The sequence below is a fragment of the Passer domesticus genome, chromosome 2 (assembly GCF_036417665.1).
Source record: "Passer domesticus isolate bPasDom1 chromosome 2, bPasDom1.hap1, whole genome shotgun sequence".
Classification (NCBI taxonomy): Eukaryota; Metazoa; Chordata; class Aves; order Passeriformes; family Passeridae; genus Passer; species Passer domesticus.
The window spans coordinates 15,075,978-15,103,418 of NC_087475.1; the positions used below are offsets into that span (position 1 = coordinate 15,075,978).

At 39.7% G+C, this 27,441-nt stretch overlaps 2 protein-coding genes across 13 annotated transcripts in view; one reads left to right on the top strand and one right to left on the bottom strand.

The window, feature by feature from the left end:
* Positions 1-1,440, bottom strand: part of MBTPS2 (membrane bound transcription factor peptidase, site 2) — a 39,529-nt gene extending 38,089 nt beyond the window's left edge. For 2 of the 6 annotated variants that reach the window (XM_064407466.1, XM_064407469.1), the window contains exon 1: positions 1,182-1,432. In XM_064407466.1, coding sequence (XP_064263536.1) covers positions 1,182-1,256 — 75 coding nt within the window. In that variant the 5' untranslated portion in view covers positions 1,257-1,432. Of the gene's footprint in view, positions 1-1,181 lie in introns of all 6 variants that reach the window. The other 4 variants (XR_010355479.1, XR_010355481.1, XM_064407467.1 and 1 more) reach the window with 4 other exon arrangements.
* A 9,071-nt stretch (positions 1,441-10,511) lies between these two features.
* Positions 10,512-27,441, top strand: part of SMPX (small muscle protein X-linked) — a 42,643-nt gene continuing 25,713 nt past the window's right edge. The window contains exons 1-5 of one of the 7 annotated variants that reach the window (XM_064407484.1): positions 12,686-13,028; positions 15,525-15,584; positions 20,653-20,742; positions 24,349-24,502; positions 25,872-26,121. In XM_064407484.1, the coding sequence (XP_064263554.1) occupies positions 15,546-15,584; positions 20,653-20,742; positions 24,349-24,489 (270 nt within the window). In that variant the 5' untranslated portion in view covers positions 12,686-13,028; positions 15,525-15,545 and the 3' untranslated portion in view covers positions 24,490-24,502; positions 25,872-26,121. Of the gene's footprint in view, positions 11,053-11,392; positions 11,445-11,487; positions 11,697-11,724; positions 11,992-12,685; positions 13,029-15,524; positions 15,585-20,652; positions 20,743-24,348; positions 24,503-25,871; positions 26,122-27,441 lie in introns of those variants that run through there. The other 6 variants (XM_064407486.1, XM_064407488.1, XM_064407489.1 and 3 more) reach the window with 6 other exon arrangements.

Consider the following 27,441-nt stretch of genomic DNA (forward strand, 5'->3'; position numbering starts at 1 on the left):
ATGTACAGACTAATATTTTGCAATTATGAGCTTTCATCATTAACAGAGCTACATTTGCTCTCCAATTAGCTGCAGGGGGAGACACTTTTCCAAGTTTTCTAAGCACCTGAATTCTCTTGCATTTCTTCCTACATTTTACAGGAGTGACAAAATGCACATTTTGTACTTTCATATCACCAAGCCTCATCTGCCTTGGCAGAAACAGATGCAATTCCTGGACTGTAAAATTAAGAATTACAGATCAAACCTCTCATTTCATTTCCCCTCATATTTAACCAGCACACAGCCTACTTTTTATGAATTGTTTGCAATTTCAGTCACGTCTTAGAAATCAAACCTCTGAATCTTAAAAAAAACCCCACAAAACAACACCACACCACTTAATGAAACTTGAGCAATGCACAGATGCATCCCAGATATAACAACTTATGTCTTGGTGTATTTTCCTTTTAAAACCTCCCCCCTATATCAGGAGAAAAAGAATGAGTCTCCTAATACACTCTAAGGACCAAAGTTTATTTCTTTAAAAAAGTATTTGTATTGAGTTCTGTCTCAAATTTTCTCCAGTAGAACTAAAGACATTCAAAAGAAATAAATATGCATTGCTTTTTACATTTTTTTCAAGAAAATCATCATTATAAGGCACATACCCTACATACTCCACACCGCAAACTTAAAAGGCTGTCTTTTAGGTTCCGTTACTATAATAATAATAGTAAACTCCAGGTAGCACGCTAAAATGCCACGGAGCCGCTTAAGCGGTATACTAAAAGCTGTTTTCGCTAACTTTTCGCGGTTTCGGTCCTTTAGCACAGACCGGAGCCCGTGCACTGTCCGTGCCCCGTTAGCGCCCAGCGCCGGGCGGCAGCGGAGCGGGGGCGGCCGGCCCGGGGGCGGGGGGCTCGGGGCCGGGATCGCCCCACAGCCCGCGGGAGAGCAGCGGGCCGGGATCGCCCCACAGCCCGCGGGAGGGCTCGGGGCCGGGATCGCCCCACAGCCCGCGGGAGGGCTCGGGGCCGGGATCGCCCCACAGCCCCCGGGAGGGCAGCGGGCCCGGGCCGGGCGCGGCCGCTCCGCCAGCCCGGGCTCGGCAGCGGGGCCCGGGGCCGCCCGGCGCGGGGGGAACGGGGCTGCCGCTGCCTCCTCCCGGCCCCGTCCGGCTCTGCGCCCTCGGCCCTCACCTTGAGCAGCGTGTCCGCCAGGTACACGGCGCACCAGCCGCCCAGCACGGTCACCACCACCGGCACCGGGATCATCGCGGGCCGCGCCGCGCCCGAGCGCGGCAGCCCCGGAACCCAACCTGCCCGGAACCTTTCTCCCACCGCCTCTGCTGCCCGGGCGGACGCTTCCGGGCGGCGCGTAGAGCGAGGGCAGGTGGCGGCATGACGTCACGGGCCGGGGCGCGGGGCAGCGCTCGGGGCGTTAGGGCGGGGCGCGTGCGCAGTGGGGACTGAGGGCCCAGGGGCGGGGCCGGGCTGAGGGCGCCGGGGCCGAGGGGCGGGGCCGAGGGCGGGGCCGGGGCCGAGGGGCGGGGCCGAGGGCGGGGCCGGGCTGAGGGCTTTGGGGCCGAGGGGCGGGGCCGGGGCTGAGGGCTCCGGGGCTGAGGGGCGGGGCCGGGCCGGGGCTGAGGGCGCTGTGGGCTCAGGGCGGTGCGGTTCCCCGTCCTGTGGTTAAATTTACCTCCCCTGCCTCCTCCAGTGGGTTCCTCGAAGAGGCTCCACTGGTAGCGGTTAGGAGATTGCGCGGGAGAATAAAAGTCATTTGTGGTGGCAAGATAAAGCACGTTGTGGAAGCGCTTCAGTAACGAGAGAGTAACGGGGTTCCCTTTAACCGCTGGCGTTCTGTCAGAAATCAGCAGCGAGCTGGCTGCACAACAGAATATTCTGCGAGGCTGCTGGGAGCATGGCTTTCAAGCAGATGCTTCCCGGGCCCCGAGTTTCCTCCCAGGCCGCGGTGGGTGCTGATTCTCCGGCCGTGTGCCTGTGTTTTGGGGCAGGCGGGCACGGAGCGCATTTCCCTCGGCAGCCTGACGGTGCCTGGGGAGGTGCTGGGGGCACACGCGGTGTGTTATCCGCCTGTCCCCGACCGTGGGCAAGATCCTGGGACAGGACACAGCTGGGACAGCTGGCCCAAATTATCCAAAGGGAGATTCCATACTATGTGGCATCAGATTAAAAAACTAAGCAAAGGAGGAGGAGGAGGCATTCGTTATTTACAGTGTTTGACTTCCACAGCAAGTGAGAGAAAACAGCCCTGGGCAGCCTCTCCGCATTGGCATTTGTGGGTGCACAGCAGGAACTGGTGCCATTAGTGCATGCTGGCTTTTGCTTGTTCTGTTTGCTCAATTCCTTCGTGTTTCAGCTCGGGGCTTATCTGCCCCTTTCGTGTAGATTTTCCATCATTCCAACAACCCCACGTTTTGATGGAAGCCGTCTATGTTGACTGATGCCTTTTGAGAAGGTTGGAAAGAACTTCATTTGGACATAGAAGCTGAAGAATTACAGGAAGTGTATCCACCCTGCATGCAACCGAATTTGAGTTTATGCACTGACATAGATGACTTTGGGATGTCCCCAGCATCTAAAAGGATTTATAAACAGTTACCAAATACTGAGATCTGATAATGATTTTTTTATGCACTGGTTCCCAGTCTAACAAATTTATCAAATAATTGAGAAATTATGCAGATGTCTTATTAACATTAAAGGTTTATTCTACACCTTTCTGGTTGAAAACTCAAGTTGTTCCATAGACCAATATGAATTTAATATAAATATACAGACTATAAACCAGTGGTGGTCTTCAGAAGCAGTGGAGCAGAATTGTATTCAAACAGTTGAGAACACAAGCTCTTTTCCTAGTGTCATATCCTCACTGAAATAAAGCAAACTAAAATTGACATGTTTAAGTAAACCAGCTTGTGACCCGGTTTTGTAACATTATTGTATTTTTGCTTCTTCATTCAGTTAGTGTACCATAAAAACACAGACTTGAATTTTATTAAGTTTTCATAGAAATTGGAAGTGCAACTAAAAAAGGAATGAAAATAAAATACACAGTCTGTATTTTACTGGAAAGTTTATCTCAAGGAAACAAACGAAAATAAGAATTTTCTGAAACGCAGAAGATGGATGAACAGTTCCACCAGTTCTGAGTGAACTGCCAGCCCCAGTTTGACTTGGGTAACTTGAGCAGGTGTTTTGCCCATGGCAGAGGCAAAGTTTATCCTTGTTCCCATGGAGTTAAATTGTTGTGGACTGTGACATGTTACACGGAGTGGTTGCGTTTTAAAAGTAAAGGTATTAAGGATTAAAGATTTCCACTTTAGAATGGTTCAGGAGGTAGCCCAGATTGTGATGCACATTCTCCCCCTGCGTGGTTTTACTCAGAGCTGGTACTAAGCTGAAGCCGTGGCCAGAGCAGAGTGCCCTGCAGCCCCTGTGAGTGCACGGCGTCCCCACGCTGTTCCAGAGCAGTTCAGCTGTCACGGTGCCAGGAGTCACAGCTCAGGGGTGCACCAGGGGAGGGAGGGCATGGCTGGACCTCAACAGGGAAAGTATCTAAGAGTGTTGGAAAAGGTTAAACACCAATCATCACACAAGAGTATCTTAAGTCCATGCAAAAAGCTTAGATAGGAAAAAAATAGTCTCATAAACAATACTACTGATTAAATATAATTTATCAAGTAAATACCAAATAGAATCTGTTAATAATACAGTACTTAAGATATTATCAAGTTCAGTTAGTGATTTAATATCATAGGCATCTTTTTCTAGACATGGTAAATGTGTTTATCTTGAGATTAATTAACAATATGTCTGATAATTAATCTCTTCAACTTTGATCTATTATTGAAGTAGATATGTGATTATTCAGATATTTCCATAGAAGACATGTTGCATAATAAAAAGTAAAACTAGCCTGAACAGCACTATCAAAAACTCTTTAAGTTTGCAGGGCTTCAGAGAAATTGTACCCAATTGCAGTTCATCACAAATTCAGACCTAAAATCAGCTAAGATGTTGATTTTGTCAAGGAGAGGTTGTGAATTTTACCAGTTTGAAGATACTACAATCAGAACATGAATTGATTGGATAAGTGTTTGAGCCTCAGGGAAAGAAAATGGGTTTTAAATTCATTCTGAGTAGTAGTCTGCATCTCTGGATTGTTGGGCATAGAGATGAGCTAAGGGCAGGAAAGAGCTGCTGGGATGAAATGTGATTCTGCAAGTGTTTATGTGCCACTGTACTTAAAGGGAAGGGGTGCTTGCACAGGGTGCAGGAATGTTTCCAGAATGAGCCTCCAAGCCTACCTGAGAATTCAAAGTACAGACTGGAATGCATGAAAGAAGAACTGTGTGGGAAAAGATGAAATAGATGGTCCATTTAGCACTTCTGCAGGTTAGGAGATTGCTTCTGGAGGAAATAAAGAGATCAGAATAAAGAAGAAATCTGAGACACAGGAGGAGACATACAGAGGCTGGCACATTACAGAGACTGGCACATTACAGAGACGTGTGTAACATTGGTTGTGAAAGAATGAAGGAAAAATATGTTTTCCTTACCTTACTACTATTAATATATAAAAAATCTCAAGACAGGGAGACATTCAGGTAGTGGGAATTATGGAGACAGGTAATATGTGTGATATTTTAAACTGAAATCCAAACAAGAAAATAAAGAATACCCTTTAATCTTTTCTCTATTTAAAACAGATAATAGCAGAATGTTACACTATTTTATTGGTTTGGATGTTTTTTATGGTCCAATTAGAGTATAAAACAGTCTTGTTTTATTTAAATAGAAATGAGGTCAAAATACTCTGTTAGTGTTCAGGATTTGTTTGCAGTATTTAACCTGGTTACCAAAAATACTTGCTGGAATGGTGGGATTTTGATTCTTAAAACAAATGAAATTTGTTCTTAAGTCACTATTCATATGAAAATATAGGTAAAGCACAAGTGTTCCTAGAAATATGCCTTTACTAGATTATTATGCAAAAAACAATAGTTGTGCATTTCACCAGTTGTCTCACAGAGTTGATCTATGGCAAAACAAATGATAGGTTTTTCTTATTTTTTGTCAGTTTGCAGCATTTACCCATCTGTGGTAACTCTGTTAGGCAAATCTCAGCTGAAATTACATCTAAGAGAGTGTCCTCCAAAGCTGTTGCATTCCAAGGAGAAATAAGTATCAAAGAAAAGCAAAGGAAATGGAGGAACTTGAGAGATGTGGCTTGAATCTTATTCTAGAATACAGATCCATAAAAATATTAGTTTCAGGCTTATGCTACCCATTTTTAGATTATAGTCTTGCTTGCGTCCTCTGTAAAAATTTAGAAGTTATACGTGAGGAAAATCTACTGGAGAACAGCTGTTCAGCATTAGCTCTTATGTTGGGAGCCCTTTACAACTTGAAAGGTCTGCCCATGAAAGTGAGTTTACCTAAATTACAGGAAATAAAGGGCTTAGTCCTTGAAGGGGGAGACCATAAAAGGGCATAATAGCAAAAAATTGTTTCAAGGTTTGAGGGATTATTTTTGATTTAAATTACCTGTGAAGTCCCTATGGACACAATCCCCTTTTCTACTGCAGAATGCAAAATAAACTGAATAGTTTCAGTCTAACAGGTATTGTTTCATGCCTACTGTAACCTGAAATAAATGCACATGATCGCATTAGACCTATCAACTTTGAACCTCAAAACCTGTAGGGATGCCTTAAACCCTAGGGAAAGGTAAAAAGCCCCCTTAGCATAAGCAAGTCAAAGTGAGGTAACAGTTTGAGACAAAGTAGCCTGTAGCTATCATTTCATAGGCTGCTAAGGCCTGAAACATTTCTCTTCATAGAAACATTGGTTGGGTTGGGTTGGGTTGGGTTGGGTTGGGTTGGGTTGGGTTGGGTTGGGTTGGGTTGGGTTGGGTTGGGAGGGGCATTAAAACCATCTATTTCCAGTCCCCCACCATGGGCAGGAGCACCTTGCCCTGCACTGGGCTGCTCAGGGCCCATCCAGTCTGGATTAATCTGTGCATGTGTGATACTTGGCTGTTCTAAACAACAGGAATGTCTTGTGTGATGCTTGGATGTTCTGAACAGCAGGAATGTCTTGCACAGGACGAACCAGCGAGGATATCCCAGAACTGTTCACTGGGACTGCTCAGATGGCTGAAGCAGCTCCCGAATTGCTTCATCATGCAGCACAGCACTCAAGTTAAACCAGGACTGGCTTTGTTCTACCTCAGAGCAGCTTTGTGATTACATAGCACTGCACACAGTGGATAAACTAATTTTAACTGGTGTCCCAGCACTACAAATCCACTCTGCCCCTTGTCAGCCAGAGCACATGTGAACTACCCATGACAAAACTGTGGGTTTGCCTTACACAGACCACTTTGTGTTAGGAGCCTAAGCTAAGAGCATTTCCTTTCTTACTAATCAAAATAAATATTTTTAGAACTGGCTGCAATAAAACAGGGAACATCTTCATGGTTACTCTAGTCAGAGTATAGTCAGTACCTCCAATAGCTGGTGGGCACAGGACACTCAGGGCAGCCTGCGGTTCTCAAAAGTAATTTCCAAGACAAATGATTTTCAAGTGTCACTTTTAGCTCTAGATCTTGAGAACTGAACTGTACTTTAAAGAGCTTGTGTTGCACAGCCGGAGGAGATGGAGTGAAATAGCTTAATATAGTTTATTTTTCCAGGCTTTTTTTTTATCCTTGTGTAGAAGATACTGCCTGTCCACAATTCTAACTAGTATGAGTGTAAAGTAAGATGTGAAGATTTTAAAAACTACTTTGTGTAATTTCCTGAGAAACACTTTTTGATCCTGGAGATTTGATATTGTATTGGAAAACATCACTGCCCAGTGGAGCAGCTGGAGGACTTGTCTTCCTGTGCCAACACTGAATTCTTTTGGCAATTTCTCTCTGAACATTGCAATATTTGTATGGCAGGAGGTCACAGATAATTGAAAAATGTTTCTGTAGCAGTTTTGATTAAATAAAAATAAGGTTTAATAGAGATCATGTTTGACTACTTCATAGATAGGTATGACTAGTAGATTTATTCATATCTTCACCATGGAAAGCATTCATTCTTAATGGCTCTAGTTTTTCAGAGCATTGGAGGTGTGACAAGGTAAGGATTTTTTCCTTATGACTCTTGAGAACTAAGCTTAGTGTCCTGATATTGATTCAAACTTTAAAAATTTAACTATCTTCATCTTTTATTTTCTGTCCAACAGGTACAAACCAAAGATAGCAATGGATAAATCACATATAATTCAGCAGGTTGGTGCAGTTGTACTTGAGTTTGGTAACTTTTTATCTAAAGGCATTAATTTATTTATACTGTCCTTGAAATTCTCCTTCCTCCAGCCCATTTCCTCATTTTTCTTGTTCTGGGTGCATCTTTCAACCAGACGGATTTTTAATGTCTCAAACATGTATTTCTTTCTTCTTAATATGCCATTCAGATGAGAAATCAGCAGAATTTAGTCATTGTTCTCTTTGTTAGATATCAGATGATTGCACTCACAGAGGGACCATAGCTGCAATTTTTGGCATGCTTTATCACAACACGTAAATAAGGTAATTTCTGTGGTGCTGAGTCCCCAAGTCCTCTGGTATATCTGTACCTGGTTCTCATATATATCTCTGGGCTGAGTCAGCAGCAAAATTCCCTGCTGCGTCAGGTAAGGTCTAAATCTGACATGATCTAATAGTGCAAAGCTGATATCATCAGCTGATGGGGATGGGCATCATCAAATAAGTGTGTGATGGGATTGAAAAATATACTAGATGCTTACTTGAATTATCCTGATTTGTGAAAACAATTAGTAGTCTCTCTGTTGAAAGTTTCAACAGTGATTTAGTCAGTTCCTGCTTTGTCAAAATCACTTGCTGAGAACAGTATCTGATGGTGCAGTGTCATGTTTTTTGTATCTTTTGCAAATAATTCTGAATCATTACAGTAGACAGGATGTTTACAAAAATCAGCATATAATTTAATTCATATTCAAAATCTGACATTAGCCTTGCTCTTTCTTATGCTACCAGCTTTGCCAGATATACTGGTTGAAATTTACCAGGAGAAAAATGGAAACAAATTTGTTGCTTGTGCATCATCATCGTCACCTTCGTCATCATCTTTCAGTTACCAAAAACATTTGGATAACAAGAAATATTACCCAATACCAAGCAAGAGAGAATATGGCTTTTGGGTAATAGTGGTCAAAGCTATGATGTTCTAGAATTTGTATGGGTTGTATTAATAAGGCAGTTTTCAGAACTTAATACAAATTCATAGATGATGCTAACAACACTATTAATGATGCTGTAACTCTGAAATTCAGAACAAGGTCACTGCATGCCTTTATTGAGACCATCTCCTTGATACAAGACTAATTATTTCTCTATGGAACAGTCTGTGATAATAATCATCATACTTTTCTATGACAAAAAAGAGCATATGCAGGAGTTGAATTAATATTTAGCAACCCAGAAATGCCACAGAAACAAAATCAGCTAATTTAGATATGTTTTGTATTGACTTCCTGCCTTCTAGATAACAGCAAACATTTTTGCATGCTATTTCATGTAATTCATTATTTAAATAACTTGATGTTATTGTGGTTGGCATAACTATACAGGTAGAAACTCAAGAGCAAGTGCTGGATTTTTTTATTCATATTAACAAATAGAGATTGGGCAAAATGGGAAGACATATACAACAAGTAGATGGTACTTCCTCAAACGATATTTTTTCTGACAAAATCACTGAGGTTTGATACTCTTTCTGCAATCTATGATTCAAAGTTGCTTTCTGTTAAAATCAAGCATAGGAATAATTTGTGATGGTAAAATTGATAGCTCCATGTATTTTAAATTTCTGTAGTTCTGTCTGACCACATGTGACTGGGTACCATTGCTAAAAGTCTCTGCCTTTTATCAAGTCTGTGTGCCAAGTCATTATTACATGGATGCATCTTTACTAAGGGGAAAGAGCCCAAAAATACAAATAAAACCTGAGTGACTTACAACATGGATGGCAAGTCTTGGTTATTTTCAGGATCCTCTGCATAAGTCCTCTGATAAATCTGTCTCATAGCAGGATTCTTATTTTTACATCTTGACCAGGAATTTAGGAGTGTTGATTGAGGAGAATAGTTATACTAGTTACACTGCAACTTTAGTTTGCATATTTTCATAAAAAATTCAAATGAATGTAAAGATAGGAATTAATTAGCCAAATATGTACTATCGTGGGCCCACTATCCTTCCCTGATAATAAACTGTAATTTATGGAGCTAAGATTATGACAGAGAAGCAAAGTTTTGCATTTCTAAAGATCTATAGTATGTTGCTACTACATTGTTATTTGAAGCAAAACTCCAGAAATGTATTTTTTAACTTTTTACTTGGAAGAAGTCCTATTTCAAGTGAGCTGAAGTTGTGATTTCTTCACAACTGTATTACTCTGTTTGCATTGCACTGAAACATTCTGGACTACAGTAGAAAAATAAGTTCCTTTGGCACGCTCAGGAAGTTTTATCTATACTCATGAGGTTTCTCGAAAAGCAAAACATTTACGTAAATGTATTAAGTAGTGACAGCTTTAAAAAACAGTTCTGACATTATGCAGTGAAATATCTCAGTGGAGAAGTAAGACACATACACATTTCTGTTAACCATCAACTTCACTTTCAAAACTAGTAAGTTGTGCCAGGAAGAATATTAATTAGACAAGCTTCTAGCAATGCCACAAAAGTCTATTTTTAACTATATTGGGATTTTACACTTCACATAAATGTATTTCTACTATATCTTTTGGATTTTAATACACAAGACATAATAATTTTATGCCATGTGTGTCAATGTACAGGGCCCTAACTTGCCAGACACTGAATCCATCATATGAAATGCACATATGCCTCCTTATTTACTTACTAATTCATCTGCTGCATGCATTTACCAGATGACTCTGCAAGTCATGGGGCTGTGCATCCCAGAGGTTATTCAAAGGCAGTGATATGCTGCAAAATGATGCTGAGTGACTATTTTTCCCTTCAAAATCTACTCAGATATGCATTTTCTGATATTAGTGATAAGATTTAAGTTTACCCCCTCTATCCCCACAATTTGATACAGTTCAGGTGTAGTGAAAGTTACTGGGTGTTAGGTAGGTGACAGACTCTTTTGTTGTTTACACATCACTAAGAATACTAAATTATTTGTCACTGCTGTGAAAATTTGTTGAAGGGAACAGTGTTGAGGTGATATTTCTTAGGCATATTTGCAAGATGAAGAGATTAGAAAATCTAAACAATGGCCTACCTTTGCTTGTTTGTAATATTACTATTGTAATATAAATTGAAATAAGTTAATGTACAGGATCATGTTACAAAAAAAAATTGCCTCTTCCATTGCCTTCTGGTACTTTTGTTGTAAATACGAACCTTCAGAAGGAGATATGTAAAGTCACTTAGTCTGGTTTGTTTTAATGTGGTCTCAACGACGTGGAAGACAGGGCCTTCGACTGACTGCAGACTGCTCTGTTCCAGCCAAAGAGCAGCTTTGTGAGCCCTCTTGGGAACTCCAGCACGTTTCAAGCACATTAGTCCTCTCATGCCTCAAAATATTTGGCAACAGGCATAATCAGCCTGTCTGAGGAGCAGAGTTCTCCTTGGAAGGAGCTGATGGTTGTATGTCCATCAGTCCTGGCCTGCAAAATGCATGTCCTGGTTCCATGCCTGCTTCTGTGTTGTCCATCTCCTTGTGGCTGCTTGGGAAGGGGGTGGCTGTAGGTAGCCAGCAATCTCCCAGAGCAAGTCATCAGCTTTATCAGCTTCCAGGTGACAATATTTTTGGAAAGAGGACAGTGGAGAGTGAGTCACGGGCTTAATGAAGCAGCCTGCTTGGTCACCTTCCTCTTTGAGATGGTTGAAATTAAAAAGGTCATTGGTCAAATGACTTAAAGGAGATCCTTGACAGTTATTGCCCATAATGACACTGCCTTTGTCACCATTACACTTGTGGTCCAGTGGAGATCAGGTACCATAGAGGAGTAAGGAAGAGGGAGATTCATTCTTGTGAAGATGCACAGATGACCAGGAATTTGCACTTCTGCAAGTGGAAACCTGAGGATATGCCCCACACACAATTTGTTGTGAGATCTCCATCAGTAGCCCTCACTAAGACAATACTCCAGCCAACATGAGCATAATTGTGTAATGTCTTACTTCCTTCATGAGCTACAACAACTCACTGTCTTTCTCTCTCTCTCTCACACACACACACACACTCCTCCTTTGGCTTTTCTTCATCCCCATGCCTGCAGGCTCAGCAGCTGGTCCCTCTGGCCCGCATGCTCAGGAGCCCTCCCTGGTGAGCAGGGCTGTCCTGCAGTGGGGAGGGCTCTGCTGACCCCCCAGGGCAGCTGCTGGGTGAGTTTGCTCCCAAAGCAGCAGCAATACAGTCACGTTGGTGTGTCATTCACCTCCCCTAGATAGTTCCTCTGTGGTGATTTCTTCATAATTACGTCTCCATAATTATTTCCTTCTCTGATGTGGCGTAGGGAGGCACAGTGCCCCAAATGCCATGGGAGGAGTTCTGTGTTACCTGCTACTGCTGTATGCCTGGCACTTGGGAAAAGCCTGGAATGACAGGGAGAGGGAGGGCAGAAAAAGGACCTAAAGGTGTGTTCCTTCAACACCTCCTGCTTGACAGTTGAGCCCTGCTTTTACCATGGTCAAGTGTCACAGGGGACCAAGTTACAGGGTGAATCAAACTCTATATTTAGGAAGAACAACTGGAAGCTATGACAGGAATTCCCTTTTACACTTCGCTTCTCTGCTGAGTCCCACTCCAGCCTGGAGCAGCACTCGGTGCCGTCCAGGCTGAAAGCATCGGAGCTATTTCAGACACATTAAAAGGGTCACAGTCAATACCTCAGCTGGTAGAAGAAGGTACCTCTTTCAGCATCAAAAGGAGGTGTGCATACTCACTTGACGGTTTGGAACTTTTTTTATATAAGTAAATAAGTTAGCTAATCTTGAAGGGGTCAATTAAAATCTTGAAAGACCTTCATGAAAACTCTTTAGGAATTGCTGTGAGTTTACTACAATAGTTGTGGTTTTCTGCCTATTTTAATGTCTCATGCAGTGTATCAGAGTATTCAGAGCAGATCGCTATTGCTTCATAGTCTGTGGGGATCTAAAAATTGAAAATAAAAAGTCACTTAAATACCTCATGACTCATAAGAAGTGTGTATGAGTTTGAATATTGTAGTGCATAAGCAGAAGGTTATTGTTTTCTGTGTGCTTATTATAGTTAGTGAAATATTACATTATGGTTTTGATGTAAGAGAGATTTCTTTCATTAAGCTTAACAGGCAACTGTAACGAAGATTATTGTGTATGTATTAGGGAAAAAGTGACCACATTTGCCAAGGGCTTGTAAGTTTTTGTGTAACAGGCTGAAAGCTGCAGAGTAGGGGTTTCTCTTCTTTCATTGTACTGGTTGGGTCTCACAGTCGTGTAGTTCCTGTCAAAGTCTTTTAATAAGATAATACACTGCAGTTCTGTCTCCAAAATGCCCGTTGTGCTTGATGCTGTGCATGCAGTGGGGGGAGAGGACAGCTTCCAGCTGGGGCAGGGGGAGGGCTCTTGCTGTTGTCTGTGTGCTACTGTACATCTCTTGTGTGCATTACAAAAGATGGCATTATGATATCTCATCGTATTTAAAGCAAATTGAATAAATCAGCTTATTATCTTGCTCCAGCCCTGTCAGAAATTATTTTTAGCAGAGAGACAGAAGATAGGTTCCTTTGTTTTACCAAGTTTCGCTTCAAAACACTCATTTATTTCACTGCAGTAGTCCTATATTTCACAAGTAGTCCTGCTTGTGAGTACTTTCACTGCAAAGAGGGAATTTGCAAGGGAAGGCTGCCATAAACCAGCTTCAAACTGAACTAGCGTTGCCACTGCTTTCTAAGTTTGGCTCAGCATGCAGCCCATAAAAGGTAAAAGGTAAGGTGTGGGGAGGCCAAAAAGACACCAGGGAATACAGGCTGCGTGTCTGCATTTCTCTGCCTGCTAGAGATGTGAAATCCTGCTGTGGAAATTAGGGTGAAGTGGGATTTTTTCAAATTTACAGAGCTGATTGGAATACCAGAAATAACTTAATACAATCAGCGCAGCACTCTTGACTCTCTCTCTGAGATACATGGTGAAAGAACAAAGGAATTGATAAAAATTAACTTAGCACTTCTGTAATGGATGCTTCTGTAATCTAAGATTTATTTTCCCGTGATTGATGGTCAGCATTGCTCTGTAAGGAAATTCGGGGAAGGGAGGGAAGGGGAAAGAGCCAGAGATCTATTTTTACTCAGTAGTGTGCTGTTGTCCCGATTTCTCTGGCAGTAATGAGGACAGCACGGTCTGCTAGGAAAATCACCTCCTCCAAAAGCAGTCCTACACAATTGTATCATGCATCCCTCTTTAGGAACCGGTGTCTGATTGCAGTAATTCCCAACACTGGCTGCCTGTGAACCCAGAGCAGCTCGCTGAGGAGCACTAATGCTGTGCTTGTTTCATGGCTGAAGTTCAGGGTAAATGCTTGCCATTTATCTCTAAGTGGCCCAAGAGGTGTGTATGGGTGTTTTTGCAATGCACAGGCATGTAAGATGAAGTACATCTTAGCAAGAATTTCTTTGTGACAGTGTTTGGGAAGTAGATCCACTGTGTTTCAAAATGTTTAATGTTATTTAAACATTTTTAAATATGCTTTTTCCCATTTTTTCATTCTGATTAGAAAGATGAGAATTTGATTAAAAAAAAAATTAAACATTCTGTATTATGACTCCTATCTTCCCAGTCAGTTGGGGAATTGTTTTGTGTTTATTTTGGAATACAGTCACTGATCAATGGAACAGTTACTTATATGCCTAATAAAGATTTTCAAAAATAAAGGAGATAGAGTATAGTAAATCCTGTTGCGGTTTTGAAATGTGTTTAAATTTTGTCATGAATGTCAGTGGCTGAGATTGCATCCCCTAAAGTGAATTCTGAAGTTTTTAAAACTCCCTCTCATTTGAAGATTGTATATATAAAACCACAATATTAAGCTCATTAAAAGAATTCTGGCTTTATTTTGCACAGTGGGATTTTTTCTGATTTATTAATTTAGTGGAAGCAATTTAAACACAAACAATTTATGAATATAATTTTCCTCTGACTGAATGCTGTGTTGGTTTGGACACCACTTTTTGCAGCTGAGAGTGTGACCAGAGGGAGACCTCTAATGGCAGGTCATTTGTATTTTTAATTCTGCTCAGCATCGTACACAGATTTAAAACTGATGTGAGAATATGCAGGAGGAAGTCTTCTATTCAGTCCCAGCAGTACAATTTCTGACTGATATTGCTGATATTCCAAGGTGAAGCCAACCTACAACTCATCTGTATGGTTTTTTGGGGAATGCCTCATGTGGCAGTTATACTATTTGAGGTACCCAAGTCTTCACACACTTTTAATTTCTCAGTGTGTTTCTGCTATTCTCTCCTATGTCATTTATTTCTGTTTGTATTACTTCCCTTCCTATCTAAGATTAAATACAGTATCAAAAATGTGCTGTAGTTCAGTGGTGATCAGTGACTTTTCTGGTGAATTAATTTCCCAGCTTTTAGAATTGCTGCCTTACTTTATATTATAATAGTTAAATAACCAGACTTTGGTGAAAGTCTATCCAGTTAAAATGTAGCTTCTCAGTGAGAGAATGAAAGACTGAGATGGTGTTTCAAATAATCTGCTAATAAAATTTCTTCCTTTTTACTTTGGTGTATTTCCCTTTGCTATTGTATGTTAATACTGTATCAGTATGAATTTCTCCATCTGCATAAAATTATATAGAAAATATGTTATTTTTGATCTTACTGCTAAAGAAAATTGATGAATCTATATGATCTAAAACTTTGAAGGGAGGCTACTTTGTGCTCTAGCAAGTGCCAAGGAGAACTTTTCTGCTTGACCATCTTGTCTATTTTCAGTCCACAGGCAGTAAAGATTTGCAAGGATTGAGTCAGAAAATGGTTATGTCTGCAATATTTTCTAACAAGTTACATTCTATTTGAGAGAAGGCTTAAACTGAAAGTTCTAGTAATTCCCACATACATACTGTGACTGGGCTAATCACACACTGCTTGTCCTCAAAGGCTTCCTTTAATTCTTACTCATTTTACAGTGCGGTTAATGTTTGAGAGATTCCTTATCTCTACTCATTATTGTTTTTAATGTGAAAGAGATAGCTTCATTTGTGGCTATGAAAGATTAATTGGTGAAGCTCAGGTGTTCTGTCTCCTCCTGATATCAGAAGGCATAACTAAGCAGCTTGGAAACTGAGATGGAAACAGGAGCTGGGCAGGTGAAATGGATGCCTGTCAAGAGGCAGCATGGGTTAAGTTCTAGCTTATCTTCCAGAGCTATCAGAATGTCAGAGCCTGTAACACTTTCCAATTTTGCTTGCAGGGATAAGCCTCTGTCGTAAAAATGTCAAAACAACCAGCATCACATGTCAAAGCCATTCAGGTAAGACATAGCATTTAATGTTTTTAATATAATAAAATAATAAATCTCGTCCTCCATTGCTTGGCAGACTGCATTTTTACTCAGACAAAGCACCTTAGGAGTTCTAGCTGGGGTTATTCTGTTAAAGTGAAAAGCTTAGTAGATATGAAAGCACTGAAAAAGTGTGACCTGGAGATCATCTTTTGATCTGAGCTGATAAAAAACTGGATCAGATAGGTTCATTAATCACTTATTTGCATGGTCTTTGCAGTGTTAGGTTATGCCTATTGGAGGATCATCTAAGCAAAATATGGTAATGCATCTGCATAACTATGAAGTAAAAATAATTCCTGCAACCATTAGATTTTCCACAAAGCCAATACAATGCTGGGAGAATTATAGGCTAAAAAGATAGCATGGGTGTTGTGAAGTTTTTCATGTCTGCATTCTTAAGGACAAAAACCCTCTAGTTCAAATAATTGTTTAAGAACTATTTTATTTAGAAGCCAAAGGAAAATGAGAGAAACACTGATCTTTTAATTTGAAATTCTTGTCTGCCACATACCTCTTCAATAACACATTGAAGGATGATGGAGTTGATTGTTGCATGCTTGTTGCTTAGAAGGATAGAGGTGATTGTTGCATACTTGTAAAATAAACAGCTGGAGAATTATCCCAACATCATCGTGAGGTAACATCATGAAGAATGTGTTTAGTTCATCTTATCAATGGCTCTTGTCAAAAGGCCGAAATATCTTCTGAACTGAAGAATCTTACAGAATTCTCATGGATTTTGTAAAATGCACTTCCAATGAAATTTTACTCTGAGTTCAAGTTGCCTTACCTAAGAAACACAAAATGGAATTTCTTTGTTCTCTGTTTTCTGGAGATAATACTAATGCAATGGATTGGAGCATCAAGAACAATTAGCCGGGAGCTAGGCAGCATACTGAAGATGCAAGGCACTGTGAAAGCACAGAGTCTCTTTATCATCATCATCTTCTTCATCATCATCATCAATTCTACCAAAATAGGCACGCTAAATACTGTATTCTAATTCTGTTGAAATTAGAAAAAAAAATTGCCATTTTGCCAGACCTTTGATTTCACTCAGTTCAAATTTTCATCCCTCTTTTACAGTGATTATAGAAATACTTGTAGGATTAATGAAAAATTATGGATCTTTAATAGCTGAAAAGTATTTATTTACATTTTTCATTTAAACTCCATAGGTACATACAAACATTTCTAAGGAATTCTCTGGTTTGCATTTTTTTCTTAGAGATGAAATGATAGCCTGCATTTCATTTCTAGGATGGCTTCCAACTTAAATATAAACAATGCTACTAGGTTGTTAATTTAAAAATGCATTAAATTTAAGCACTAAGTGTAACATTTTAAGAAGCTTTAATGTTTGCAAAGGTAATTTGAATAGTGAGAAAATTACTGCAAAAATTTGAAATATATCTATTAAGCATAGTGCCAAAGGTGGATCTAGTAAGGAGACTTGCACCTGAACTGATGCTCGTTACGCTTTGAGCAGTCTAAGAACTATGACTCAAAATGTCACATTACTTTTATACCTTGTGATTCATATCTTATGATCCTTTGCTATTGTGTGCTGGAATAATAGGACTGACGTGCCCTGGGGAATGTACATCATGCTGCAGCAATGGGAATGTATTGGCACCTCACTACTGAAATGTTTCATGGTGTTCTGTGCCTGAAATGGTTTTTTTCTGACTGTACTAGATATAGACAAAAATGTTCACTTCCCAATAGCTACTAAATACAGATGTGTGAGACTTAAAGGCAGCAACTGGTTCCCAAGAGTAGTTTGGGGCAATAGAGAACTAAAGTATGTTAATTTCTGGGAAAAAATTGCTGACCTCCCCTTCTCACTCTGTTAAAGGCTGTGAACAGCTCTGACTGAAAATTATTCTATCTTTAAAAACTTGGCTTTGCCCAGAGGTAAAGGGTGAGGAGGTTTCTAGGGTTTTTTGTTGTTGTTTGTTTATTTCTGGATTTCACTCAGTTTTCTCTAAGTTTTCTCTACAGCTTCTCTTTCTTTTACCTTCCTTCCTTCCTTCCTTCCTTCCTTCCTTCCTTCCTTCCTTCCTTCCTTCCTTCCTTCCTTCCTTCCTTCCTTCCTTCCTTCCTTCCTTCCTTCCTTCCTTCCTTCCTTCCTTCCTTCCTTCCTTCCTTCCTTCCTTCCTTCCTTCCTTCCTTCCTTCCTTCCTTCCTTCCTTCCTTCCTTCCTTCCTTCCTTCCTTGAAATAACTTTATACAAAAATGTCTTTCCAGATTACTCAGTCATCCATCTGGACAGTCAGGAATGGCTGTGATGCTGTGAAGGACTTATCCATAATAGTCCTCAACTCAAGCACAGCTGCATCAGTTGTATCCTAACCTTAATTCTCTCTCTCTCTAATAAACAGAAAGAAGAACACACAAAAAAAAATCTCAAAGTACCAATTCAATTGAGCCAAACCAGCAATATATTGGGTGTCATTTTTACAGGTATTTTTCCTTTGGTCTGTTCAGAAGGACCCTGGTAGAGTACATCAGTGCACATACCTACCCAGTCATTGCAAAAACTGCATGGCACTAAATATGGGAGACCTTTCAAACAAAAGAAAGGGGCAAACTCAGTCATTTTCCTAATTAGTGTGGTTAAATATAACAATCACACCTAGAAAATTTGTCTAAAGCAATTATAATTTAGGATTTCCAGAGTCTAGAACAGAAAATTTCCTATTTAGCATTTTACTGGACAGAGATCCCCGAGGGTCATATTTCCATCTCAACTCACCGGTAACAAAAGTCTTGAAGCGTATTTTAAAAACACAATTGTCTTTTTGTTAAACAACAGAAGTTGTTAGGCAACACAGCACAAGTCCTTGCAGAGCTATGCTGGTGCACAGAATTTGGCACACCCGTTACACAGCTGCTCATCTGCGAGACAGGACCAGCTCTGGATTAAGACAGATTTACAGCTCAGGACTTTGGTACCTATGGTCAGGAATTGTTTGGAAATGTCATATTTTCATTTCATACTGGAAAGATTTTAATTTACAGTATGTATTATCAGATCCAAGCTGTTTTTAACTATGTCTTAAAGGATGCTCATTTTACTAAGTTATTTTGTCATGACTGCATACTTCTTGCTCAAACTCTGACATGAATGTCCCTACTTCAGACAAAAAAAGTACAAACTGCTTTAGTGTGACACAGATTACTGGGAAAGTGCTGAAGCAGACCAAAGAGTGGTTTATTGAATTTAATTAGCACTCTGGGACTTAGTGGTTCATTTTTGCTTTCTGAACCACTTTTAGTCACAGTTGGTCTGTCAAACACAGTGGGAAATGCAAGGGCTGTAGTGTTCTGCGGGAGGCTGGCTTCTGCTTTGGTGCCTCCAAGGGGAAGGAATGTCCAAGTTCAGGATGTGCACCACAAGGAGACATATCTCTTAAAGTTTCAACACTTCAAGCTTGTATGACCATGCTAGCTGTAATTTGCAGAGAAGTTTCCCCTTTCCAAAAATCGAAGCTGTCTGGAGATACCAGATCTTGGCAGGGCAGTCACTTAAAACTAGAAACAGCAAAGCTTTTTTTTTTCCCACCCATAAATGAAATAATGAGTTATGAACTGTGAGGCTGGAAATGTCCTATTCTCCTGGGAACTTAAAAAGTGCAGGTGAAAAGTTTCACAACATCTAAACTAATGCCCAGTGGAAGACCTTTATGAAACAAATACCTTTATGAAACAAATACCTGGGGCTGCCAAATATCTGTGACCCTGCAGATATTTGGCAGCCCCACTGAAATGACAGTGTCATCTTGCATGAATAAGATAATGGGAAACAGGTAAGTAGAATACAAGGAAATGTATTAATTTCTTGGCAGATGGATTTTTAATTTGCTTGTCATTTGATTACAGCTGTCAGAACAGTTGTTGTGACTGAAAACCGTGAGCTGTTTGTCCTGTGGTTGCCTAAGTGGGTCATGATCTGCAAGACCACAACTTGAGCAGAAGGATGGGATTATTTGTCTTCATTTAGTGCAGAGCAGTCAGATGGTAAAGGACAAGAACAGAGCTTGCTGTTAGAAGGTTCTCTGCTTCCTCTCCGTAACATTATCGATTCAACCCCTGGTTTTACCAGTGGGAGTCATGGTATTTTGATGACATTTCCTAGGAGCAGCTTCTCTTCTGAGATCACGAGATAAGAATAAGTATAAATTGTGCATTTAGTTGATCATGCCATTTGACTTTTAAAACAATCTTGGCTGGGTCACATTGGGAAATGGATACTTTTCAGCTGCTCTTTCCTAAGCAGTGTTTTGTGTCATTCTATTCCCCAAAATCTTTACTTTTAAGATATCTATTGTCAGCCCCTTTATGATATGGCTACTGGCTTTCTGCCCCAGATAAAAGATGAGATTGATGCAGTTGTGTGGGTATAATTCTGGAGGGAGCTTGCAGAAGCCAGGGGCCAGTGGTCTGCCCGGTGTTTGAGCTGGTTCAAGTATTTGCAGTTCGTAGCAACCGTGGGTAAATTTTGTTGGTAAAATCACATTTCAAATACTTATGGCTTAAGATGACTCAGGGCAGTCTTCCCTTCTAATATACCTGTGATTAAGTGAGGTGAAAACTGCTTTCATTAGAGAATGGAGAGTGGTCCAGTCATTGGGTGTTATTGAAGGATTTGCATGATTTACACTTAAACATTGCTTTTAGCACTCACTTTCTGTTTGACCTTGACCAAACTGAAGCAGACCCAGGTGCCTAAAGACACTTCAGCGTCCAGTACAAAATTGTTTTAAAGTCCAGTGAAATCAGAAAGCATTCGTCTAAAATGCAGAACTTCAAAAGCTTTCTAGTTTGTTTTTTCACTTTCTCTCTTTCAAGTGGAGATGAAAGCACTTCTCTTTCCAGGAGTGGTGTGGTGATGCATACATTGAAGGCATAAGTGCTTGGAAACCATGATAATGTCTGTATGCTCGTCCCACTCCTTTCGAGTTGTGCCATTTATCAAATGAATCTTTATTTATCAGTCACTATTATATACATCACAATTTCCTTCTCACAGGCTAATATTAACATCCCAATGGGAGCATTTCGACCAGGTGCGGGCCACCCTCATAAAAGAAAAGAAGTTACACCTGAAGAAGTGGAGGAGGTAAGCAAAAAGGTTTTTTTATTTGTTTTTTTTTTTTCCAAGAAGCAACCCTGCCATAAAATGGAACAAGCCCTTAAAGTGATATTATAGCTCCACATACCAATCTTAGGTACCACAGCTGAACATGCACTGATCATTCATGGAAATAAATGGCCACTTACTAACACTTCATGTATAAATAGTTCTGCTTTTGGTGCCAAGGCACCTATAGGAATATAAACTGTGTCAGAGGTGTGTAGCTCTGCATCCCCAGCAGGATGATATCTGCTGTCAGGAGAGAGAGCCAGGATTTCACCAGCAGTATTTGTCTAGATGGGAGCTGATGAGATGCAGCAGGAAAAGTTATAGGAAGGCTTTGGAAGAGTTTGCTGTTACTTGTCATCCTGTGGTGTGATTTATTGTTACAGCTTAGCAGTACTGGAACAGGTTTTCAAACACAATGCTTTTTGGAAGGTTTATCAACAAGAAGAAATTGAATGTGAAGATGCTTGCAAGTTAAACCAGAAATTCAGAACCCATTTACCTATTCAGGGGTGAAAATACTCCATTTTAGACTGAATTCTATATTTTCCTGCTTGTATTTTACAGGAAGTGTTTTAACACTGAATATAAAATCCAATTTATATCTTAACTAATATTGATCACAAAGGTTATGATTAAACACAGATATAATATTTCTGAGTAATATTAAAGCATCTTAATTACCATTAACTTCAACAATAAATGAGACCCTAACACCAACAGTGGAAGAAAAGGTAGTGGTAGATATTCCAAGCAAGATAAAAAAGATGGGTGCTCCTGGTTTCCTGGCCAGTTTACTCAGTTTGGATTCACAATCCCCACATGAGAACTCATCCTGCTGGGCCAGAGCTCCCACTGCTCTTCACAGCCAAGGGCAGGACAGGCTGTGTAAGACCCAATTCTTCCTTTCCTGTCTCAGTCAGATTTTTTTTTCCTGAGTTTTGCCATATTTTGATATAAACTGTGCTCTGTTTACAGAGAACTTTCCTGAAATAATCAAACCTAGGCTGACTTGGCTCTTAAGACGATTTTAAAAATATGTGTTCAAATGACCTTGAACACATATTGTGGCTTTCTTTGGAAAGGAATCAAAGCATATTCTATTGTCTCTGCAGTAATTAAACTGGTGAAGGAGTGGACGTTATTAAGCAGAAACTAATATAGCATGTGTGAGTTCTAGTAGTGTTTGAGAAATAACATAAATGACCAGTGCTGATAATTACATTTGTTTGGTTAATTGAATGTTGCTTTGTTTCTCAGCTGCATGAATACTCTATAGGAGACAGACATTATGGAAGTTCTGGGCCCAGGTTTTATGGGCAATACTCAACCAAACCAATGGGGTTAAGCACTACAGAAAAAGATCTTGTTATAGGAATAGAATGAAAATGCTACAAATGAACTTGTAATTTCAATTTTCTCATCTTTTTAAGTTTTGCCGTAAGTTTTGCCATACAGCTCATGATTTTTCAGAGCAGTTTTGTATAATCACTGCTAACAGTGCATTTTCCACTGTATTTTAAAGGAGATGAGGGGAATATGGATCTTACTCAAAGGGGGGGTGGAGTCAGATAGGAATGTATATTTCTGAAGGTCAGTGGAGCAGACATGTAATATGAAAAGAAATGGATGGTGAGAATCACAGAAAATAACTCTTCTTCAGTCAGAGCATTCCCATGCTTGTATTTTTTAACCCTTATTCTATATCTAAGTGACTCTTCAGGCTTCCTTCCATAAAACTGAAGGTTTTAGTCTAACTTCAGCTGTGTGTTGCACATGGAGTGAGTGATACAGGGAGCAGTGAGGTCATAAATAGCAAACACCTGAGCCTGGAAGAGAAAGCTGACAACAATTTATGGAGCACAAGTCTCCCAAATGTGGGCAAAGCTTGCACAACTTGTTCTACAAGAGGAATGGTGTTGCACATGACTTGAAATGGTATTTTTTACATAGTTTCTGCTACGTACTAATAAGTACTATGGGGGTCAGGGAGTGCTTTTTTCCCCTGATTATTCAGATTATCTAGAAAAACTGTCAAAGGAAACAATACAAGCTCATGGCATCTTTGACTACTGACAGAATTTTGTGCATCTTTCCAAACAGCTTTTGTATCAATTTACTTATTCTCCTACTGTGCTTTGCTACTGTTTCAGGATATTAAATCATTAAACCAGATATCAGACAGTACATACAGTTCCTGGGGATGAATTAATGGCTGGGATTTGAAATGATCTAGCAAAAATAATAGTAAAATATGATTAGTATCATCCTGTATTAATTAACAACGTACTTGCTAAAATGTGAGAAAAGATAATACAAGTGTACCAAGCCAAGAAATGTAATTATCAATTCCATTTTCTTATAACTGGTGATCTTAGGAAAGTCCTTAAAGATCAGATAGGAAGAAAATTACAGTTTTCTACAATACCTTGTTTGTTTGCTAGTTGACATTGCAGTCTTCTTCCTGATTAGCATGTAGTCCATTAGTCAACAGAGAGAAAAAAAGGAGGGATTTACTGGCCAATAATATTTGACAAGTAATGTTGGAATTTTAAAAATTAAGTTAAATATTAAGAATTGACTGTTCACAGTTAATGTACCTTTTCAAAAAAGTTGGCTAATAAATCTAAATCATTATTGAACTCTAAAAAGCCCATCGCAAGAGGACATTCACAGATTAATCAAAAATGAAAAAATAATTTCATAATGAAATTATTTATAGTAAAATATAAATTAATCTCTACATGTACTTGATTCCTCCTTTATGCCAGCTTTATAAAACACACAACAGGCTGGAACAACAATAAACTCATGTCTGGAAATCTACTCCTTCAAAATATTACCCAGTCTAGAGTAGAAGTGGTTTTAAATACCTGCTCTACTCACCTAGAAGCAATAGTACAGCTGAGGAAGTTCCAAGGGCTGAAATACTGTGGTCCATTAGGAAATTAGCTGAGTTGCTCACTATTGTGTAATTGCTGTTATTTAACTGGCATTTTTACAGTGTCAGCAAAACAGCCATACAGCACTACCCTAATTCAAATATAAAATGACAAAAAACCCTTCTGGTCTTGCAACTGAGGTTATGAAAAATTAAATTTCAACTCATGTTGATCTTGCAGGGAGCTTTTGGAGTCCATAATCTACTATCATAGCTCTTATTCAGAGCTGCAGAAGTGCATGATGATCTTCCTCTCCAAGTGTCTGGCAATTGTGAAACTATCAAAGGAATTAGATGATAAAAATGGTTTTCTACTTTTTTGTCATCTAAATTATGAAAGACTTGGAGTTGCCTTTAATTCTCCAGTCAGTTATTTTCTAATAATTATCTGGTATTGTAAATTCTTACCCATTCTAATTCTCATTCCCTCTACACTGAGCATCTTCTATTCTTTTTAGAATGTTGTTAGACATTTTAGACAACAACCGAAAAAATAACCTATCTCTTCATGACTCCACCCCTTTTTTCACCGGGATTGCCTTTAGTATAAAAAGATCATTTCCTGTTTTTCAAATAAGTGATCCATGTTCATGTTCAAGAGATTGCTATTGCGGTGGGAAGGTCACTGGTGTCCTTTTGTGCAGAATGCTCCTGCTTCAACAGAGGAGGGGACAGAGAAGAAACTGCTCCCAGGAGCTAAGAAACTTCCAGGTCCTGCTGTCAACTTGTCAGAGATTCAGAACATAAAGAGTGAGCTGAAATACGTCCCCAAAGCTGAACAGTAGCTGGAAGAAGCAGGTGAGTAGAAGAGAGAGGTTCTCTGCATGGCTCTAGGAGAAGCAGGCTGATCCAGGAAGCTCTCTCTGTTAAAAGATGGCTTTTCAATTGCTTCAGTGGACTTGGAGTCACACCCCATATTGCAAAGAAAAAATATTAGAACTCATAATTGGGATTTTCTGTTATTTAAAACATTTTGGAGAGTATATCCAGTGATATATGGCACCCATCAACCAGCCTGAAGTAGTCTATTCAGCATACTAAGAATTCAGTGTATTTGGTATATTGAAGCCACCTTAAAAATAACATATCGCTTCATAAGCACAAGTTCCAGTTTTGCAAAATATAGAACTTGTACTTTTACAATATAACTACAAGTGAATGCTTTACAGTGCAAATAAATTTATTGCAGTGATGGGCAAGTAGGTCAGTATTTTTTAAAAGCTGCTTTGGGACATTAGTTATTTGGTATTAATTTATTTATGTAATTCAAAATTGACATATTAATGATTCCATGTATTTGATCACACAAACATAGCCAATGCTATTTGTGGCACTCCAGGACTTGCTGTAGCCCAGCACAGGAAGGACATGGAGTGAATCCAGAGGAGTGTCACAAAGGTGAAGGGAGGGCAGGAGCATCTCTATGAAAGACAGACTGAGAGAGTGAGGTTGTTCTGCCTGGAGAAGAGGAGGCTCTGGGCAGACCTCACTGTGGCCTTTCAGTACTCAAAGAGGGCTTATAGAAAAGATTGGGACAGAATTTCTTCTTGTCACAGGATGATGAGTAATGGTTTTAAACCTGAGGACGCTGGATTCAGACTAGGTATAAGGAAGAAGTTTTTTACGGTGAAGGTGATGAAACACTGGATCAGGTTGCCCAGAGAGGTGGTAAATGCCCCATCCCCATAAACACCGGAGATCAGGCTGGATGAGGTTCTGAGGAAGCTGGTCTAGTGGAAGATGCCTCTGCTTATTGCAGAGGGGTTGGACTAGATGACCTTTAAAGATTCTTTCCAACCCGAACCACTCTATGATTCTATGATCATTTTATTTAAAACTAAATACTCAGCACTTCAGTGCCAACTTCAGAATAATTTATATCTGGTTTCAAACAAGACCCATAAGCCTTTGTTGTTCTACATTCTGAACCTTATAGAAATTAATGATAATTTCTGTCCATGAAATTATCCTCTGGTTTCCTTTGAAAAGCCTCAGTCAGTAAAGATGTGTCAGGCACTTACAATGAAAACTCAAAAGTACAGAGAAGTTTTAATACAAAAAAAACCCTCCACCCTGGCTACAGCAAGAAAAAGGTAGTTGTGTTACATAATAGTCACCTAAATTGCTAGTTGTGCATACTGACTGATAAATCCTTTTTATCCTAAAGAGAGGCAGAGGAGGTGAGCAGGAGAAAATCATCTGGAATTTACAGAAACATAAATGAAGAACAGAGGAAAACAGAAAGCAATGCAAAGGGGTTCTGGGAATGCAGAAGTGCTAAGGACCAGGAATCTTAAAGGAAATGGTGTATAATTTAAGTGCATTATCCCAGTGCACTCTGCATCATTAACAAAATTATTTTTTATGTACAGCATAAATATGCCATTTGAAAGGAAAGAGTGTTGAGTCTTTTCTTGCTTTTACCCTGCGGTGTCGTAATGTTCCTGATATTTTAAAGATGCAACAGAATCTTTCTCTTCAGGAAACTTGGGGGGGGGGGGAAATAACATTTTGTAAAATGTAACATTTTAGTAATTTCACTAAAGCACTGCCCAGAGAAATATGAATTTTTAACGTGAGGCTTTAAAGAGGTTTTTTCCTGTAAGAGATATTCCAATGTAAATTTAGTCCCATATTTATTCTCAGATGACTGCTGTTTTTAACATTTAAAAGGTTTTTAGTTATTACCTTACTGAGAATCTGACAGAAACATTTAGGGCATGCTCAGAGGTTCACCCTAAAATTTTCAACAGAAAGGTCAGCAAAGTAAAGGGCATCTTGAAAGCAGTGAGGTTATTAAGAAGTAATTTCTGTCTCTGTCCTTTTTTTGATGTATTGGTTATCAGGTTCTGACAGGGATACAGATTTCTAGATTTTGGGTAGTGCAGTCACAGATCATATCTGCAAACTTAGTTTCCACAGGAGTTGCAGGTGCAGTACTCACTGGAGCCTGTCGGTTTGGATGTTGTGCAGAACTAAGCCTGTGCACGAATTCCACTTAAAATTGAGATGCAAATTAATCAGGTGCCACATCCAGCAGCCTTGAGTGATACTAAATTTAAGGACTGTCCCCTGTAAGAGGAAATCCATCAGATCCAGTGCTTCAGTTGTGGCCTGCAGCCTTGTATAAAATGTGATCTTGTCAGAGAGCTGTTTTATGATTGATTGTGCAAATCCAGAGGAGATTATCTCAGTCTACAAGAAAGTCACAGTCACATACACCTGATACTTTGCTCCATCCACAAGAAGGGGTTAGAGATCATCCTTTGGGTGTGATGATCTCAAAAGAATGGTGAACTGACTGGTCAATAGAATATGCCTGTGCAGTGTGTATTGATAGATTAGGGTGTTCTTTGGTTTTCACAGTTTGGGAATTAATTCTCTCTTACATCAGTACTATAATCTGAGATATTCACTGTTGAGGGGTTTCCCTTTGATATTATTTTTTTTCTTTCTTGTGGTACTCTGTAGGAAGCTGTTTCTACTTGAAACAGAATAACTCCAAATACTCTGGATAATTTCCATAATTCTGTGATCCTATAATATGATACAATAAAAAAAAAATCACAAGTACACTTTAACGTGCCACAGATATCAAAGCTTTTAGAACCACAGCAGTTATTTCCAACTTTTCCTCCTGTATTGTCATATTTCATGGTTAGTTTCAGTAAATTGCAAGCTAACATGATGAATTTTGTATTAATTTTGATCCATGTTTTCTTGCTCAGTTTAGCATG